This window comes from Megascapheus bottae, chromosome 27 (assembly GCF_031878675.1).
Source record: "Megascapheus bottae isolate mThoBot1 chromosome 27, mThoBot2.hap1, whole genome shotgun sequence".
Taxonomy (NCBI): domain Eukaryota; kingdom Metazoa; phylum Chordata; class Mammalia; order Rodentia; family Geomyidae; genus Megascapheus; species Megascapheus bottae.
In genome coordinates, this window is record NC_143535.1 from 8,551,434 (window position 1) to 8,569,759 (window position 18,326).

Consider the following 18,326-nt stretch of genomic DNA (forward strand, 5'->3'; position numbering starts at 1 on the left):
CAGGCAGATACTGGTGGCTGGTTTCAGGCTGTGCTACAGCTCTGAGGGTGAGGGACAAGAGTCACAAATGGTTCCTAACAATGTTTCCAGGGCTGCCTTGAGCTCGCAAGGACGTCAAGGCCAGTGGGATGGGTGGCTTTGTCTCCCCTTCCCTTTCTGCAATAACTCCAATGGAGCCCCCTTTGGAGTGACCTGGGACTCACAGTTCACCCCCACTCTGTCACGGGCCAGCAAGCTGAGGGAAGTCACATGACGCTGGAGATTAAGGTGGAAAAAGTCTGGGAATACTCACCATCTAGGAGCTGGGCAAGCCTGCATCAGACTCCAGGGAAACCAGCAGACCCACATGACGTTACACACCCACACGGAACAGGCATTCCCATTCACAGCCCAACACCCACACCGGTGGACACATTCTCAGGCTCCAGTAGTATCCAGCTGCCAGAATGGTGGGACTCACTCTGAAAGACTCAGCTTCTGTGTCTAGCACCTTGGTGTGCACCTACAGTCCTGAATGCTATCCCAGAAGGACTTGGGCTGGGCTCCCTACACCGTTATGATCGAAATTAGTTGACCAAGGTGGACACGCTGACTCTGGGTGACTGCCAGTAGTGTCTGAGAGATGAGGCAAGGGTCCATAGTGCAGGATCCAAGATCCCATGCACAGCTCAGCCCATAGGTCAGCATGGGCCCAGACCACAATATAGGCACTTCCGGTTGGTTTTCCTTCAGCAAAGACAATTGCACAATTGCAAGAAGAAAGAACAAATGAAGTAAACAAGCATCCTATCCTCTCCCCATTCTCAGGGTCCCCCTGAGGGTCACCTACGATCTAAGGAATGGAATAAGGGACTATGGGAAATACAACCTAGGGCTTGATCCTACCTGACCCCCAAGTTCAGCTTACTAGGCTTTGTGAGTGGTGGGGTAGGCCTAGAATTCTACCATTCAGGCATCACACCAGATAATGGGAGAAATGTGTGACCCTTGGTAACCAGCACTATAAATGGGCCACCATTTTATCCTTCCATTTTTTTTTACCCTCTCTCCCTTTTAAGGTCTTACTATATGTAGCCCAGACTGGCTTTGAACTCATGGTCTTCTTGCTTCAGCCTCCCAAATGCTAGGGTTATGCATGTGTACCTCCAAACCCCACCAGTAGTATTTTTCTCTAACCTCCTGTGCTCCTGAGAAGCTGTTCTGCCTGTTCCAGGGATCCTTGTGCAACGACTATAAAGAACTTTCCCAGTGATGGTGACACCTGACTGTTCACTTCAAACCCCAGTTCTGGCTATGAGTTACTGGCCCACAAACCATAGCGAACCACTCGCAAGCTACTCCTCTGGCTGCCATGGGGACTGCGTTGGAGGACATCAATAGTTTCAGTCTCTTTGGGACCTCGGGGTGCTTCTCAGAGCTTTCCTCCTCAGGCTCCGTAGCTGCTCCTTTTCACCTCAGGCAGTGCCCCCAGTCAGGCTCACGACTAGCAGTGGACTCGAGAGATAGGGATGGCTATCTCCCTTTGGGTACAACTAGAAGGTCAACTGCTGACTTCAGCCATCAGCTAGAGTGGGTCATTTTTGTCCGCAGCCTGTTCATGCAGAGGTGGCTATTTGGGAGGGAAGCTGCTCATCTGCCTTTCCATGGCCTCATCCATGCAAGAGCAAAGGCATCAATGGCTTCCTACTCCTTAAGAGAATCCAGAGTAGCCTTTCTGAATAAACGGTGCATCTTAGCCTGACTGTTCCTCTCTGTTCTAGGGGCTTAAAACCACTGCAAGGTCCAGACATTAGTACATGGTTGGTGTGCAGTACCTAATTTCCAGAGGAGTTGAAAGTGGTTTTGAGTGTGTACATGTGTGTATACCTATGAGCTTGCAGTCAATGTCCCTAAGTCTGAGACTGTTACATAGACTCTCACATGGCTGAGCTTGTCTTTAAGAAGGAGAAATGAGATGGGCACCTATGGCTCACATTTATAATTCTAGCTACTCAGGAGGCTGAGATCTGAGGATTGCAGTTTGAAGCCAGCCTGGGCAGAAAAGTCCCTGTGAAAATATGATCTTCAATTACTCAGTCAAAACGTGGAAATGGCATTGTGGCTCAAAGTGGCAGAGCACTAATCTTGAGCAAAAATGCTCAGGGACAGCACTTAGAACCCAAGTTCAAGTCCTACAACTGACAAAAATAAAAAAAAAAGGAGAAATGAACCACTGAGAAAACAGTGCTGGCTGAACCTCCGCTCTGGGCTCAGCAGATATAGATGAGAGGTTGCCCTGGTTCTGGGCACATTAGAGAGAGGGAAACATGAGGGTGAAAAGACTATGTACAGTGGCAACAAAGAGTAGGGCTGTGGTCTTCCCTTCCATTGGACATACAATCCACAGAGTCTCTGGCAAAATAGTCTGTGGCCTTTGTCCAGCTCTCTAATCCTTGAAACTCAAGGTACTACCCCCAATTGGGAGATCCAAGCACTCTGTGTTTTGCCTTCTGAACACACCAACCAATCCTGCCCCAAGGCCTGGCTGAAAACCTTCCTTCCTTATGAACCCCCACCCCATCAGAGGCCCTGGGGCCTCAAGCTCCATACTGCCTTGGGGAAGTCTCCCCGATTGCTTTAGTGAGGCACCTCCACTTAGTAACCATCTTGGGTGTTTTCCTCTTATCCTATTTGATTCTCTTTTACATTACCAGCTACTACTTTCTAGTCATGTCTACCTTTTCCCTCTAGGCCACCCTAGCAGGTGTCCTTGCTCACTTCTGTTTCTCCAGCCTTCCAGGATAACCTTGATTCAAAGAAAATTGTTCACAGAATATCTGTTGCACGAGTGAATGTTGTGTGGAGCCTGATTCTAAATATTTACAGGTATGTCAAAAGAAGCTTGGCTTTACTCAGTAGATGGCAAATTATGGGGGTGAGGGAAGATTTCAGTTTTACAGGAGAAAAGGCTAATCAACAGCTAGTCCAAACAGAGTCGTGGTAGATGAGCTCCCGGACGTTGCATTCAAGCAAAGGTGAGAAAATCCCAGGCTAGCCATGTAATGTTCAGGTTGCGGTACCCAGCAGGGCATTCGGTACAGGATATCTACAAGTCTTCTTCAACCCCAAGCGCCTGCTATGTGTGCACAGTCTGAGGCTGTGCACAGGGAACTGATTTACTAAGCCACTTTCTCAGGTATACACAGAGAAAGACTTTTTTTCCTGGAAGACTGAAACACCTGGTCCGTCTGTCTTTAATCATGATGCTTGTGATTTTTACTTTTGCATTAAACATCTAAGGCATTGACTCACTAGGATGGAATTCTTGGAGTACTCTGTTACACATTCAGATTCTGGTGCTCTCTATTTCTATGTGTCATAATCCTGGGATGAGGCTCAGGAATCAGGGTTGGAGCAATTATGTGAGATGATATAGAGGAGACCCAGCATAGCAAACTACGGCTGATTTCAGGATCCATGGTCAGGTAACACTGTGCTGTCACCACTGACAACTGGACTGGGCCTACCGGACTGAACTGATCCAGAGAAAGCAGACTTTCCTGGAAAGAAGAGGGCCACCATGCCAAGAATTGAGACTTCCAGAGCTAGTGAGATGCAACTCACACTGTGGGGAGAATGCTGCCCACATCTACAAAATGAAGTGTTAAACAAGGATAGGCCATGCATCCTTCTTTCTTGGTAGTATTCTAGAATTGTTTAGTTGAGGACAGCTAGAGGGGTTTAAAAATATTTCCCACATTTCATAAAAGTTTTTTTTTTAAAGAAAACCTGTTTAGTAGGGAAACTCTATTATTGCATTTGCCTCCATGATTTTTCCAAGTTTCTTGCACATCCTACACACAAAGACTTCTTAGAACATGCCCTCTAGAGCCTGTGACATTGGAGATGGCAAAGTGGGGAGACTAGTAGGCTGGAACTATTTGTTTTTGCCCTTCCCATCTTGGGATAAGTTGGCATTGAAAAGAAATGCCCCACTTCCTTATGCTTTCAAAGGAGATACAGGCCTCATATTTTACCAGTGTCCTGATGGATGCAAGCCACTGTGTGCACGAGACCTAGCTGTAGAAATTCCCTTCTCCCAGCGCCTTTCCTCTCCTCTAACTCTCAGATTCTCAGAATGGTTCATTCACGAACCCCTTATATGTCTGTTTGTGTCATCCCAGAACCGGCTACACTGATGATGGTCTTAGGAACCTGTGCAAGGTGTTTTACGTGTGATCTCAGTCAGAATACAACTTTCCCAACAGACACATTTAGCAGTTTCTATCACGTGCAGCCTCTGACAGGAGAAGCCAAGGTGGCTGTGAAATTGGAAGGCCTTGCTCCAGAGTGGTATATCTGGTGGCTCAGGATGTGTCACTGTCCCTGGAAGGACCACTTCCCCACTTCCGCTAAAGCATTATGCTGTCACTCTGCCTGCTAAGGAGTCCAAGGTAGCAAAGACCCATGGTGCCTCTTAGCAGAACAAAGGAAAGCTTAGAGTTCCCTCATGAGGAAAGGAAAAAAAAATCTCCTTTGGCCAGAACTCCAGTCTCAGACTACCAATGTGAGGCCCAGTGTGAATGTCTCCCCAGATAAATGCGGGGTGAAGGAAAAGGCCTTTTGACATTGTGTTGGACATACAAATTGCGAAGAGGAATCAGAACACACGAATGGCAAGTTCACACAAACCGTTATATCCTTTAATAATGCGAAGGTGTAAACTTCATAAAGGCCTCGCTGATTATCTACACAATATGGTTAACATTCTTATTAGTAGAAAAAAACGTGATCCAAACCTGCTGTATAAATATTCCAAAAGTGAGCAGAGAGCCCTCAGGGGTGGGTGGCACTAACGCAGGGCATAGAGGTGGGGAAGCCGAGGCGGCTCTCTGAGAGTTCCTCTCCTAAGGATTCCTGGTGTGGTCATGTGGGCATGAACACTGTCTACCAGGGGTTGGACCACTGTAAGCCACAGGCGAATGTATGAATGCATTGGTTTCCATGATCCCAGAAATGTCCTGCTCTACTGTGCTGGTGGGAAAAGGTCCAGGCTCCAGAAGAGAGGTTTCTGCCTGTCTGAGCTATTGAGTAGCATAGACCCACTATACTGAACTAGGGATCCATCACCAGCAGGTACCAAGAGGTGGCTGTGCCAGTCTGAGGGCTGCCTGGCCCCGGGATGTGCTGCTGAAGGCACATCAGATCTCTCCCCGTGTAGGCCTAGAGCTTCAGAGGTTCTTTCAGAAATACAAATACTGTGTATGGACCTGGTACTAGGTTGAGGAGGAAGCCTGGGAGGAGGGCAAATGGCCTCTACCCAATCGGAAGGGCCTGGAGACGGGGGTCCTGTCCTGTCTTCTCTACTGTTTCCTTAACTCATCTATAATTCTCACTCCTGATTCTGCTCTCTACAGTGTTGCCTTATGTCTAAGAATCATTCCGGGAAGAGGGCAAAGGCTGCTGTGCAGAGGTTCCAGGCTGGGCAGGGAGTACTGCCTGTCTGAGATACGGAGCAGTACAGAGCCTCGATACTGAGTTGTATCAACAGATGCTAACAGGTGGTCTCTGACCAGAGAACCACAGTGTGGGGTTATTTCAAGGCTAGTTTTGAAAGCTAATTTTTGAAAATTAAAAAAAAAGAAAGCAACAGAAAAAATAGACAAAGAACCTAAAGAGAATGTAAATCAAACTTCTGCCGAGATGTTCAGGAGTGAGATAGGGAGAATGAAAGATGACGCAGAGGGGGAGGGTGCTTTTATTCAGTTGTAGGTCCATCCCACGACCAGGTAGAACCCAGCCCTGCATTTCCTGGGTCTGACTTTGACCAACGCATCCATCTCCTTCCCACAGAGCAGACAGGGGTACTGAGCTTTGAGACATATCATCAAACCAAGAGACCAATAGGAAAGGAAAGCCGGGGCACTGTGGAAGCGCCCACATTTTCCACCTAGAGTTATTGATACTGTGTGGTTGAGTGCTCTGGGAGGGGCCCGACTTTCCTCTGGGTAGAGCTGTGAGAGTGTTTGGGGAAGGTAGAAAGCTCTTATTTCATTCACAGCAGGTGCCTGCAACCTGTTCTAGGCACTGTACTTATAGCCACAAGGCAGGGCCAATGGCCAATCCTAGAGACCCAGAGGCTTTCATCTCACCCATCTATGACAAGTTCCCAGGAAGCCGTGGAGTGACACATCCAGAAGAGAAGCACCTTTCAAAGCTGACATGTGTGGGACACGTAACGGCTTTGCCCTGTTCACAGAGGAAGGTGCTGGTGATAGAACTAGCATTCTAGAACATTCACCAATTCCACCTCCATGCCTCCTCCCACCCCGACTTTAACCAGCAGCATCCATTTGTTCCCTAGTGCATGGATCATAGGGGCTTGTGACTAGCCCATTCTATCAGCAGAGTGCTCAATGGATCACCATGTTCTAGATCTTTCGACACAGGCACTGAAATATTTCCAGGCAAGCAACGCCAGTTACTTACTGGGGGCAGAGGAGGGGAACGAATGGGTTAGATTGAGATGGGTGGTGTTGATCTCGATAATCTGAGGCAAGCTTTCCAAGGACTCAGAATTCTCCCTCTGCTGTATTTTTAGATTTGAACAAAAAATGCAGTAAGTAGCAGATATGTAAAAATGTCTCTGTAAACCTAGTATGATGCTTTTTTTTTTAAAAAAAGTGATCTTTAAAGAAAGTGCTCAGATTATTTTTTTCTTCTTGTTAACTGCTCTCAAAAGGGGGCAAACTCCTTATCAAGTGGCACAGGAGGATCTGTGGATGGCAGAGATATCAGGAGGTAAAAAAAAAGCTTTTTCCCCCCCACAAGGCAAAACTTTCCTCTTCCATACTGAATGCAGCTTGCTCAGTGGCTCTGACAAGCTACAGTGGCTCTGACCAGGTTCTTCCAGTGGGGGGAGGGGCACTGATCATTTTTCATAGGATCTGAGGGGGCTTTGAAGCAAAATGAATCCTCCCGTTCAAGTCCCTAACAGAGCAAAAGAAGAGTCACTGCAGAGAAAAGCAAGGAGACGAATGTGTAGGATACAGCAGTGCCTCCCAAAGTGGCTGCAGTGTCAAGCAATGGGGTCCCCAGAGAATGTGTAGTTGATTGAGAAATAGACGTGGCAGAAGGGATGTCGAAGTGACGTCCAAGATGACAGGTATGACGACAGACATAGGAAGGGGTCAGGGTGGGGGAGAAGAAAAGAGAAGGCAGAGACAGAAACACAGGGGGAAAAATAGATAAAAAGAAAAAAAAATTAGGTCCAATATAGAAAAACATAAGAATCCAAGGTTAATTCCACTTAGTAAATTAAACCAAACCAAAGATTAGAGGAGAACTCATTGCAGTATCAACATTATCATAGGCCAGGTCAGAAGCTCAGCAATGCCAAACGCAGCACAGCGGGGTTAATTTGGGGGTTAGGGACCAGCGAGCAAATGAAGTTAAAGTGACAGAACAAGAACCTCCACAGCAGAAGGCTAGGGGTTTGATTAAGACAGCGTTATCTCCTTCTAAGGTCAAGCTTCTTAGGTGTAGTCAGTGAGTGTGGTTCTTCTAGCATCTAGTGTGTTTTTGCTGGCAGTATTGGTAGAGATGTAGTGGGCCATTCAACCATGTTTAGCCCTGTCCACGGCCCGGGGAGGTCTCTGCGGAGCTGAAGCTGGCCTTTCAGCAGCCTGCCATCTTGCTTTTCATGAATCCTGTCCACATCTCTTTCTACCACTCTACTCTCCACAGACTCTAAGCACAAGTACATGTCCTGTACTGCAAGCCAAGTTTTATTCTGCAATCTCAAGACAATAGCCAGGAAGGTGCAGACAATCACAGGAAAAGACATGGAACTCTCACACCAGCGTGCTAGCATCATGAAGCCATCCTAGAGAAGCTGAACAGCCCCTGCCCCCCGCCCCCCAGGCTTCTCTGGCTTTTAAGTGGGAGCTTGGATATTTCACAAGGACTCAGGAAGACAAAGTCTCCTTCTTGTTTTTATCTCGGACACCCAAAGTCTAGAAGGTCATATTTGCTGGCATACCCAGCCTGGGAACATGGCCTACCCAAAGACCTGCTCATCTAGTCTCACCTCAGGGAAGGACTGTGACAAAGAGCTCATGTCAGCCTCACCCTGCCATATCTCCTACATGTTCCTAAGGCAAGATGGATTCAAAACACTCATTTTCTTGTCCAGGTCACAGCAGAACACACCAGAGCATCAAAAGAAAGAAGGGGAAGAAGAAAACCAGGGCCACCTCTATCCAGACTTCCTTTTAATCCACAAAGAGAACAATTTCGTGTGATCACCTCCATGATATCCTGCCCACCCCATCATGCACTAAGGGGCCTTTTCACAATGCACTGGATACTTCTATAGCTTCAAACTCACCTGACAACTTGCTGGTGCTGGCAGCCACACACTTCTCCCAGCTACACACACACACACACACACACACACACACACACACACACACACACACACACACACACAATCATCAAGAACCATCCACTGGTCTCTCTTTGTGGTAGAGACCCTTCTTGGCCTGTCTCCCTGAGCCCTCCCCACCCTCCTCCCACCCCAGGAGATGTAAGTAATCACAACAAGTGAGCCAAGAGCTGGGCAAGCTCTATAGACACGGCAGGCATGACGGGAGCTGCTCACAGCTATCTTCCTATACATTTGACTTTGACAGAGCATATGGGCCCATACCTATGCCCCCATTCCTGCCTACAGCTGATATTTAGCGGCTTGTAGAAAGCAGAAGGGATGGAAGAAGAGCTCTGTTTACTCTGAGGGGATTTGGCTAATGAGGACATGTATTCACCATACAAGTATAGGGCTGTTGGACCAGAAATCAGGATTCTCACTTTATTCTCAAACTTGAGTCAGCTCCCAATCCCTAGAGACAGATTTGTCACCAGCCAGGACAAATGCTGACACCACAGTCTAACAGACTTTCATTGATGATGCTTTGTAGTAAGCTAACTCCACCTGCTTATTTCACGAGGTGCAATTTATTCTGTTTTTCATGTCTGTCACTCACTGGGCACCGTCTCTTCCTTCTATTGGGGCCACCCAAGAGAAGAGGGTTGGACCACGGCTGTGCAGATAAAGCAAGCATCGGATAGGAAGCATGTGAACAAAATATATGAGGTCCTGGTATGGGATGCAGCTAGCAGGTAGAGTCTCATTAGGTTGTTCTTTAATCAACTTGAGTTCCAGGCAAGGCAACGAGCTGGGCATTTTCCATTTAAGGAGTCTCATAAACTGGCTAGCATTCAGCCATTGAGGCTGAATGAGACAGGACCCTCTCCCCAGGAGGCCTAGCTTAGCTCTCCTGGGAGTGGTCAAGTACATCTCAACCCACTGCACAGAGAGCTACAAGGCAGAACTAAGCTTGGCATGGGCAACCAGTCATGAGGACGGCCGTAAGCAAGCGGTTGTCAGGGCTGTTCAGGCGCATTAGGAGTGCAGCATGTGTGCATTAATTCAAAGCAGGAGACTAAAGAGAGCAGGAGGTCGGCGTGGGTACATACCTGGGATAGCTGTGGGCTGTGCCGAGGTTCTGAACACAAAGTGAGCCGCCTTGGATTTTCCTTGTTGGTTCTCAGCCACCACGTAGACTTCGTACTCAGCATTCCACTCCAGTGCCTTGAGCATGATGTGGTCACTGCCAGAGGGGAGTCTGATCTCTGGCTTCCACTCGGAGGAGAGCTTCTGGGAAAAATTGGCAGGAAGGACAGAAGACACCAGAAAGTTTTAATAAAAAAATTTAGTGAGATTGGCTTTTATAGAAGTTAAAAAAACCCCAAAACACACACAAAAAAACCCAGATTGGTGTTAGGGCGGGCATGGTGGCTCATGCCTGTAATCCTAACTACTTCAGAGACGCCTGAGACAATACAGGCTCCATCTCTACCAACAAGCGGGGTGTGGTGGCATGCATCTGCCACCCTGGCTACACTTGCAGGTAGGGAAATCATATTTCAGGTGGGCCTAGGAGGAAAACACATGGCCCTATCTGCAAAATAACCTAAAGCAAAAATAAAAGAGGCTTGGAGAATGGCTTAAGTGATACAACACCTGCCTAGTTGGTGGTGTATCACTCCAGGCTCTGAATTCAAATTCCAGTCCTGCTAGATAAATAGGAGGGGGGAAAAAACCCCCAAACAATCCCAAAAGAAAACAAGTAATGGCATAAAGCCACAAAATCAGAAAAATAATTAAAAGGCATGGGAATTCATTCTTTACTGAGCCCAAGAAGTCTTAAGGATCTCACAGATCAGGAGGTGGCTTGCGTGTTTGCAAAGGCAAACTGGAGCAGATGCTAGACGCCTGCCACCATTCTACCACTTTGGGGACATGTTGGGACTGCAGCACCGCTGCATCTGCTAGGATTGCACTCTGGGATGCTGGGCACACAGGCAAAGGGTTTCCTAGAAGAGTCACGTTTCTTGTCATATTTCACAATGCTGCCCCCGTTCTGGGGAGTGATGTACCCTCTGACAGGTGAATGTCGCACAGATTCCAGTTTTCCCACAAATAGGCCCTGTCATTTTTATTGCACGCCTACAGTGTGTCAGGCGTGCTCGCTCTGTGCCACATCTGTCCACACACACTTCCTCATTGAGCCTCTACAAGTCTAGAGGGGGGCTGTCAAGCTATTAAACCTGATGGTGGGGATGTCACGGAGTGGCTGAGTGGTGATCCAAAGTCATCTCCGAAATCGCTGTGTTCTTTGCTTTTTGTAGCAGGCACTGCTCAGCAAACCTCTACAAGCATTCCATGACATGCATTCCATGACATGTGGTCTACAGTCTGCAGCTGCACAGATGAGGCTGGGCTGTCAGGCTCAACCCTGTGGGAGGTTCTGAAGGGCTAAAAGAGTGCCTCACTCAGCCTAGCGAGCCCTGCCCACGGCAGAATGAGAGGCACAAAGCTAGAGTCCTGGGAGCTCCCTTTCTTCTCATCCAGTGCTCTCTCCAGTTATAGCCTACACATATGTCAAGAAGTCTCTACTGAAGGGGAGTTTACAAAGGCATTGCTAGGCAACCGCATGGAAATTAAAGAAGTAGGAGAAGAGTCAGGCTTCCTGGGGAGTCTCCAGATAGCTTCACAATTGCATAGCTCGTGAATGTGTGTGTGTGTGTGTGTGTGTGTGTGTGTGTGTGTGTGTGTGTGTGTGTACTCATGTGCGTGTGCACTAGTTTGGGGGCTTAAACACAGGCCCATCCATTCCTTCATAGCTTGCTTGCTCATAGCTGATGCTCTACCTTTTGAACCATACCTCCAGGTTGGCTTTTTTATGATTGGTTCTGGGGCTTGAACTCAGAGCCTAGGTGCACTCCCTGAGCTCTTTTGCTCAAGCCTAGTGTGCTACCAGTTTTAAGACACCGCTTCACTTCTGGTAGTTAACTGGAGATAAGAGTCTCATGGACTTTCCTACCTAGGATGGCTTTGAACCATGATCCTCAGATCTCAACTTCCTGAGTAGTTAGGGTCACAGGCGTGAGCCATTGGCCTCAGCTTGGCGTGTGCGCTCTCTCTTTCTCTCTCTCTCTCTCTTTCTCTCTCTCTCCATCCCTCCCTCCCTCCCTTCCTTCCCCCTTCTCCTCTCTCATTTCTTGATTAATAGAGATGGAATTTCTAAGACTTTTCTTCCCAGATTGGCTTGGGGCTTTGATCATCTAGAGCTCAGCCGCTTGAATAGGCATGACCCATGGGTTCCTGGCTCCCTGTGACGTTTTCATAAAGAACACACCCAAGGTATATGCTGGGCAAGAAAGAGGCTTGACAAATGTTTGCTGAATAACATGCTATGTCCTGGAAGACCAAGACACCCAGAAGTATTTTAACAATCACTCTGGGCCCAGGATGAACACTTACCTTAGAGCAAAGGGGTCTTATAAGGTAAGATAGTTGGTTCAAAACTTCAGAAAAAGGGACTTACAAATGTGAGTTCTCATGCTGATGGGGAAAAAGCTGGCCAGGCAATTGTAGCTTCCTAAATCTAGTAGAAACATAAGGCTTGTGTATAATCATTACAAGGCCTTGTTTTAATTTAAAACTAAGAAACGGAGCTGCCTGTCTTTGCTCTTCTGTCTTCCCAAGCAAACATTGTTACAGAAGTGACAACCAAACAATAAAGCGAGCACTCAATAAAGTACGCATTCTGTTGTATCATACATATTAATATATGATAATATTTAGCAAACATTAAGTGTTGAAGTGAAAAAGAGAAGAGTCGAAGTTGTTGGGATGTAAAATATCTCAGTGTTATTTCCCCCTCATCCCATTGTCTTTTTTAGTGCAGCCTCTGTAAGCCATTCATTCAATCTGACAGAGGAGATATTTCCATCTGGAGATGGCATCTTTAGCAGTAATTAGAGTTTCCATTTACAGAGCCTCCCAAGTGTCAGACACATTTTAGGTCTCTTGCATATATTAAAATGAGTCTTTAGAGCAATTGATAAGTTATTTTATCCCCATTTTACAGGTGGAGAAATGGAGGTGTGCAGTTATAGGATGGCTTATTTAGGTTTAGATGCTGGAACTGGGTGTTATGCCTGGTTGGTTATAAGGTCCCTGTTCTTCTCACTAGCCTAATAATGGACAGAGGCATTTTTACCCTCTCATCTATCTGATTCCAGCAAGGCCAGGATATAAGGCCACCTGCATCCTTCTCTGAGATGAGGAGTCACCTATTTTCCAGTCATACCTCTGGGTGAGGCCTCGGGGAAGTCAACGAATGCTTTCCCTATTGAAGCAGCTGGCTTAGAGATGAACTGGGAAAGACAGGCTAGGTGGACTGGCAGCTTACCAGCATCCACTGACTCTAGGTGTATTTAGGCTCAAAGGGCTCTGGGCTGGACCACTTTGGCAGATGCCCCATCAGTTAAAGAACTACAAGTCACTTCCAGAGAGGGGCAGATGATCAAATGACAGATCATAAGCCAACTTGTAGATAACAAACAAATAACAATAGTTCCCTCTCCAACAAAAAACTTATTTGAGCTCGATGAAGAAAGCAAAAACTGTTCTCTGGTTCACTGTTTTCTAGTGGGTGGTTAGAAACTCTAGCAACAAGATTATTTGCAACAGAAAGACCCTGTTTCTAAATCTCTCAGCAACAACTGGCTTGTGGATGTAGATGGACAAATACCATGCTAAAACTAAAAAAGGGAAAAAAAAGTGGAGAAGGGGATTCTGTTGGGAGGTTGAGGTGGACAGATAGGATGATGGAGATCTTAGCAGGCAGGAAAGGAGCTGGAAAAATAGACTTCGAGCCAAGTGCAATGCTAGCACAAGTAGACCATTTGAGGCAGAGAGACAAATGTAGGTGAGGGGACCAATGCTGAATTCAAATTTCAAGGCTGTGTGGTCAGGGAAAGGACCCAGGCTCTTCAGTCAAGCCTGGATTCAAACTCAGGCTCACCCTACTGAGTGAAGACTGCAAGTCACTGATTGTCACAGTTGCTTCATCTATAAAGTGGGGTTAACAACAAGATCCCCGACATGGGGGTTCTCTGAATAGAGAAGATGCTTTCAGGCAGCGCCTTCCCTGCAAGCTATACTTAAACAAAACAAGCAAGTATTCGGTATGGGCGTGGCATTTTCACAAAAGTACTCCAACATGGGCAAATGGCTCTGTGGAAAGGTTCAAGCATCAGGAAAACCAATCCTAGGGTGGGTTTATCACCACCTCACTTCCAAAGATTTTCCACCATGGTTTCCCTCATTTGTAATGATCAATGTATGTCTAGGATAGTTCTGGCAGAGGATCCCAATAACAAAATAGCTCACGTGACCATATACAATGATGCTAATTGAAATGAAAAAAAAATCATTTCCACAAGGTCCCAGGGTAGACATGGCTTAACAGATACGGGTTCATTTTGGGATTCAAAATCCTGACCAAGGCCCCCAAATTGCCCTCAAGACCAGGCATCAGTGTTGATCAGGGTTGGTGTGGAAGAGGTCACTTACCGCTCGGTACTTGACTAGGTAGTGCCTGATGGGAGAGCCACCATCATCCTGCTTGATCAGGTTCACTTTTATGGAGTTCCCGTCCTCGCCCATCTGCCCTTCGAGCTTGGGTGCACTGGGTTCCCCTGAAACAGCCAGCAGACTCCACGTGACATTGGGGAAGAGAATGGTTGTTGGGTCCATGAAGATGGGAGTGTGGTGAGGGGCTGGGGGCTTCTCTTTCAGAAATTCAGATAGTTACAAAAAATAGTTAATAAGCATGAAACTCTGAACTTTGTCCAGCTATTTCAGTCTTATCTTCTCCCTCTTAGCATCACTCTTTCCCTCTGGTTAAAAAAAGATTTCCTCTGTCTTCTTCGCTGGTACCCTCTTTTCTTTCAGCTGCTCTCAAACTATGGATTTGAGTTTGTAGAACTGACATATCCTGATATACAGCCTGAGATATGGGGAAGAAATAGTCGAAGTGTCTGAATGGAAATCTTACTCAGGAAATTATTATTGCTATTATTTTCCTCAAGATACCTTTTTTCCTTGGGATCATCATTCACTCCAAAGGCCCTAGGGCCCAACCCCTGATGGGAAGGAATGATGCTGCTTCCCTTCCAACTAACTTTTCATGAATTAAGTTTTATTGCTTAGATTATAAAAATAAGTTTCCAGTTGTGGTTAAATAAAAAACAACTTGCCACAGGCAAGTTTCCTGTGAGCAAACTGCATATATGGCTCAACTGAGTGAGTGGTAATCCATGGTATTTTAATCATGATCATCAGAGTCTTTTGTGTTTTTTTTCTTTGTGAGTGGAAAAGGAACAAATGGCTTGGGCATTGCTCAACAGAAAACAGTTGAGGTTTTGCATTATTTGCTATATATACTTTCCTGGGCTCTAGCACTGTGAGGTCCAAGCTGGAGAAGGAGGATGAGCTAGTAGTGGACAAATGAACCAAGGCTCTTCAGTTAGACACTGATTTACTTTAAGAGAAACGATGCTCTCAGTATATGTAGAAAGCAACAAAGTAGGAGAATATCTGATAGCAAGAGCTGAAATTAACTCAGCATGTTGGAATCCTAGACTTCCTGCTCTCAAACCACTCAAGGAGGGGAGACGACAATGCAGTTTTAGTGTGCTCTCTGGAAAACAGAATCAAAGATGTGTGATCAGAGATTCCGGAAGAAGCTGGCCATCCAGGCACTGCCTAATCGCTCTATTCTACAGCCCAGCCAAGGCTGCACTCCCTATAGAGTTACCTGAGGATCCTCTAGAGAGGAAGCTAACTGGAGCTCTACTCCTCAGCTCCTAGCACCAGCCACACACACATGACACTTGGAGTTGGTTAGAAACACAGATAACGTGTCATCTGTGTGCACATTTCGTTTTAAGAAATAGTGGCATTAGGAACACATAAAAGCTGACTGAATCAGGGAGGACCTGCTGAAGGGGATGTAGGAAAAGCCATCTTTATGAACTGGTTTCTGCAACCTGTCACCAAAGGAAAATAAAAACAATATAGAGACAAGTGGGCTACAAGTAAAGACTTGACCTGTGTGTTTAAGCCAGGATCTAGCCACTGGCCCTAAGTGTTCCGTGGTAAACATTCAGGTATCTGGTTTAGACATGTCAAAGTCTGTAGGCTTTTCCAAATCCTTTGGACTTTTCTGAGTCTTAGACAATGATTCAATTACATCTCCATCATTATGACTGTCCAGTGAGAAAAGAAACTCCAAGTGCAGTTCATTGTGGAGTAAGGCAGGAACTCTGGGTATGTGCAGCAATGCTAAGCAACTGGAAGGGGAAGCCATAGTAGAGGTGGGAAAAATCTATTTTCTGAATGACTTAGGGGCAACAATTCACCCCAACCTGAAGCATCACTGTAAGTTCAGTACCCTGTGAGATTGTCCCTTAGTCCCAGAAAAAATAGGACTGTGGGTGGCCCTACGATGGATGAAAAGGGACACAAGTCATGGTGGGCATTAGTTATGGTAACCTTCTGCTCTGAGAATCGCAATGTGGACCCTCTGATGGACCGTCTAGCTACCTTAGGAAGGGAAGGATGGGGTTCACCAGGCAGTGCTGGTGACCTTTCCAACATCCCCACAAGCCACAGACCACACATCCAAGAACGGGAGACTCCAGAGACACACCTGCAGTAGCTGCACCCTCCTTACCGCTTCCTCTGGGAATGGAGCAAATCACTACCATAGACCTGAATTCTTCTGAACTCTGCAGTGTGGGTCGCCTGATGCCTTGAATACTGTTCTATCCCAGTCTCCATATTTTCAAAACAAAACAGGAATCCTGGATCAGATGATCTACAAGAACTCCTTCCAGCTCCACTGTAGGGAGGACACAGTGACACGACTGCACTAGAGTGAACTGTCAACTGGATCTTGGCTATTTTCCCTGATTATCATGGGAGACAGAACACATACGACAAGTTAATGACCTTCAGCCAATGTGAGGGAGATGTGTCCCTGTTTCTCTAAGGCATATTCCTCTGCTTCTCTCTGGTACTTCTTGCTCTATAATTTTGGCAACATTCCTTTAAAAAAAAAAGCTCTATCGTTGAAACAAGTCTTCTAAGTCTCTTTAAAGACATAGGAACAAAAATCTCTCTGAAAAATCCCTATAGGCCCAACAGCCCTGAGGACGACATTCTCTCATCTTTGGATTTGGTTTAGAAAAATTATAATTGGAACTACACATGCACACACATACAAATCGCCCTAAAAACTGCACCATAGTTCTAACATACTCCTTAAACTTACCATACTGAGAACATTATAGTCTGTTACGTCACTTGAAAGAAATACCATATTACTCTGACATGTACTCTTTTCTCATAGAATTTAGAGCATTTGGTATCACACATACTATACAGACGAATGTGCCGTCTATGGTTTATTCCACAGAACGTATGTCGTGTGCTTACTCTGTTGCAGCCTTGGAGATAAACAAGATACTCTTTTGCTAGCCAAATGATAGAACGGATCTAGGACTATTTAAAAAAATACTCAGGCCTTGAGACAGGAAATAAAATAACCTTCCTTATGATGGTGTTCCTGTAGGAACGCCATTTTCAACTAACATCACAGAGATTTTTGATCAACTTTCTGGCTCTGTAACTTGCTATACATATGTTTCCTAAGATTCAGCAAGAGCAGTTTTTCAATCATTTGTCTCTTCCTTTCACAGTCTGCTGCTGGCTCTTATAAACAGGAATATAAATTAGGTTAAGAATCTTTCCTAAGCTTCTTGTACTAAGCCATGCTTGACAAGTGAGGGTCCATGGCAGAAGCAATGGGATCTGGGTAGTCGGGCTCACGGCTTAATTGAACACATTAGCAGAGAAAACGATTCTAGGTTCCCAAGGTTCTGAGGTGGCTATTAGGATTGAAATCATTATGGGTAATTTCAGCAGAGCCAATATTGTAATTATTTGCAAATTCTGGTTTGCAATAGAGGATCTCAAGGTTCTGGGGTGGCAGCTGGGATTGAGATCATTATGGGTAATTTCTGCAAAACCAATATTGCAATTATTTGTAAATTCTGGTTTGCAATTCAGCAGCAACAGGCAGGTTGCTCCAAGAAGACCCCTGGGGGTTAATCATATCCTTTGAGTTTAGCTTCAATTATGACTCAATATTTTCCCCTACCCCCAAATATTTTCTGTGAAGATGAAAGCAGTAATACCTTAAGAATAGTTCTTGCAAATAAACAACTCTGGAAGACTGGGCAGTTTGTGTATTTTCTAGCACAAAGTAAATCATGAATACAAGGAGAAAAATTAAGAACATATACATAGGAAAATCCTATGAATTCCTTTGTAGGAATGTATCAATTGAAATGCATATTTCAAACAATACATATTGTAGAGTCTTCCTTCCTAATTTCTGGGCTTTTGTGACCTTAAATCTAAGTCTGTTTCAGGCCCTTCTTCTCATCAGCTAGAGACCAGGCATTGTAAAATACTACAGGATAGATGCATCCCCCAACAAAAAATAATGGTTAATCCACGGCTGTAGGAAGTATTTGTACATAGCATATGTCTTACTCCAAACAACAAAAGCACCAATGGCAAGCTGAGATGTTGCATGAAATTCCAAGGTGCCAAACAGCTATGTCTGAAAAAAGTTCCATCTCTTTTCTCTGCTTATTTCCTGTTTCCTCTTTCTTCTCTCCTGCATGGATCTATGCAAAGTTCTGGTGTAAATCAGTAATGGATGCAGGGCTTGAATGAAAATCTCTTTATTTTTCACTATCAAATAGCAATGCCAGGCATTAGAATACTGATCATTTTATTTATCCAAACTCCTGTGTCCTCTACAAGCAATCTGAGCCTTGTCTATACTTTTTTATTTACT

The 18,326-nt window shown here is 45.6% G+C and overlaps 1 protein-coding gene across 1 annotated transcript in view; it reads right to left on the bottom strand.

Annotated features, from left to right (window-relative positions):
• Positions 1–18,326, bottom strand: part of Ncam1 (neural cell adhesion molecule 1) — a 239,589-nt gene that overhangs the window by 8,387 nt on the left and 212,876 nt on the right. The window contains exons 16-17 of the mRNA XM_090319502.1: positions 13,967–14,091; positions 9,517–9,697 (exon numbers count right to left, since the gene is read on the bottom strand). Coding sequence (XP_090175628.1) covers positions 9,517–9,697; positions 13,967–14,091 — 306 coding nt within the window. The remainder of the gene's footprint in view (positions 1–9,516; positions 9,698–13,966; positions 14,092–18,326) is intronic.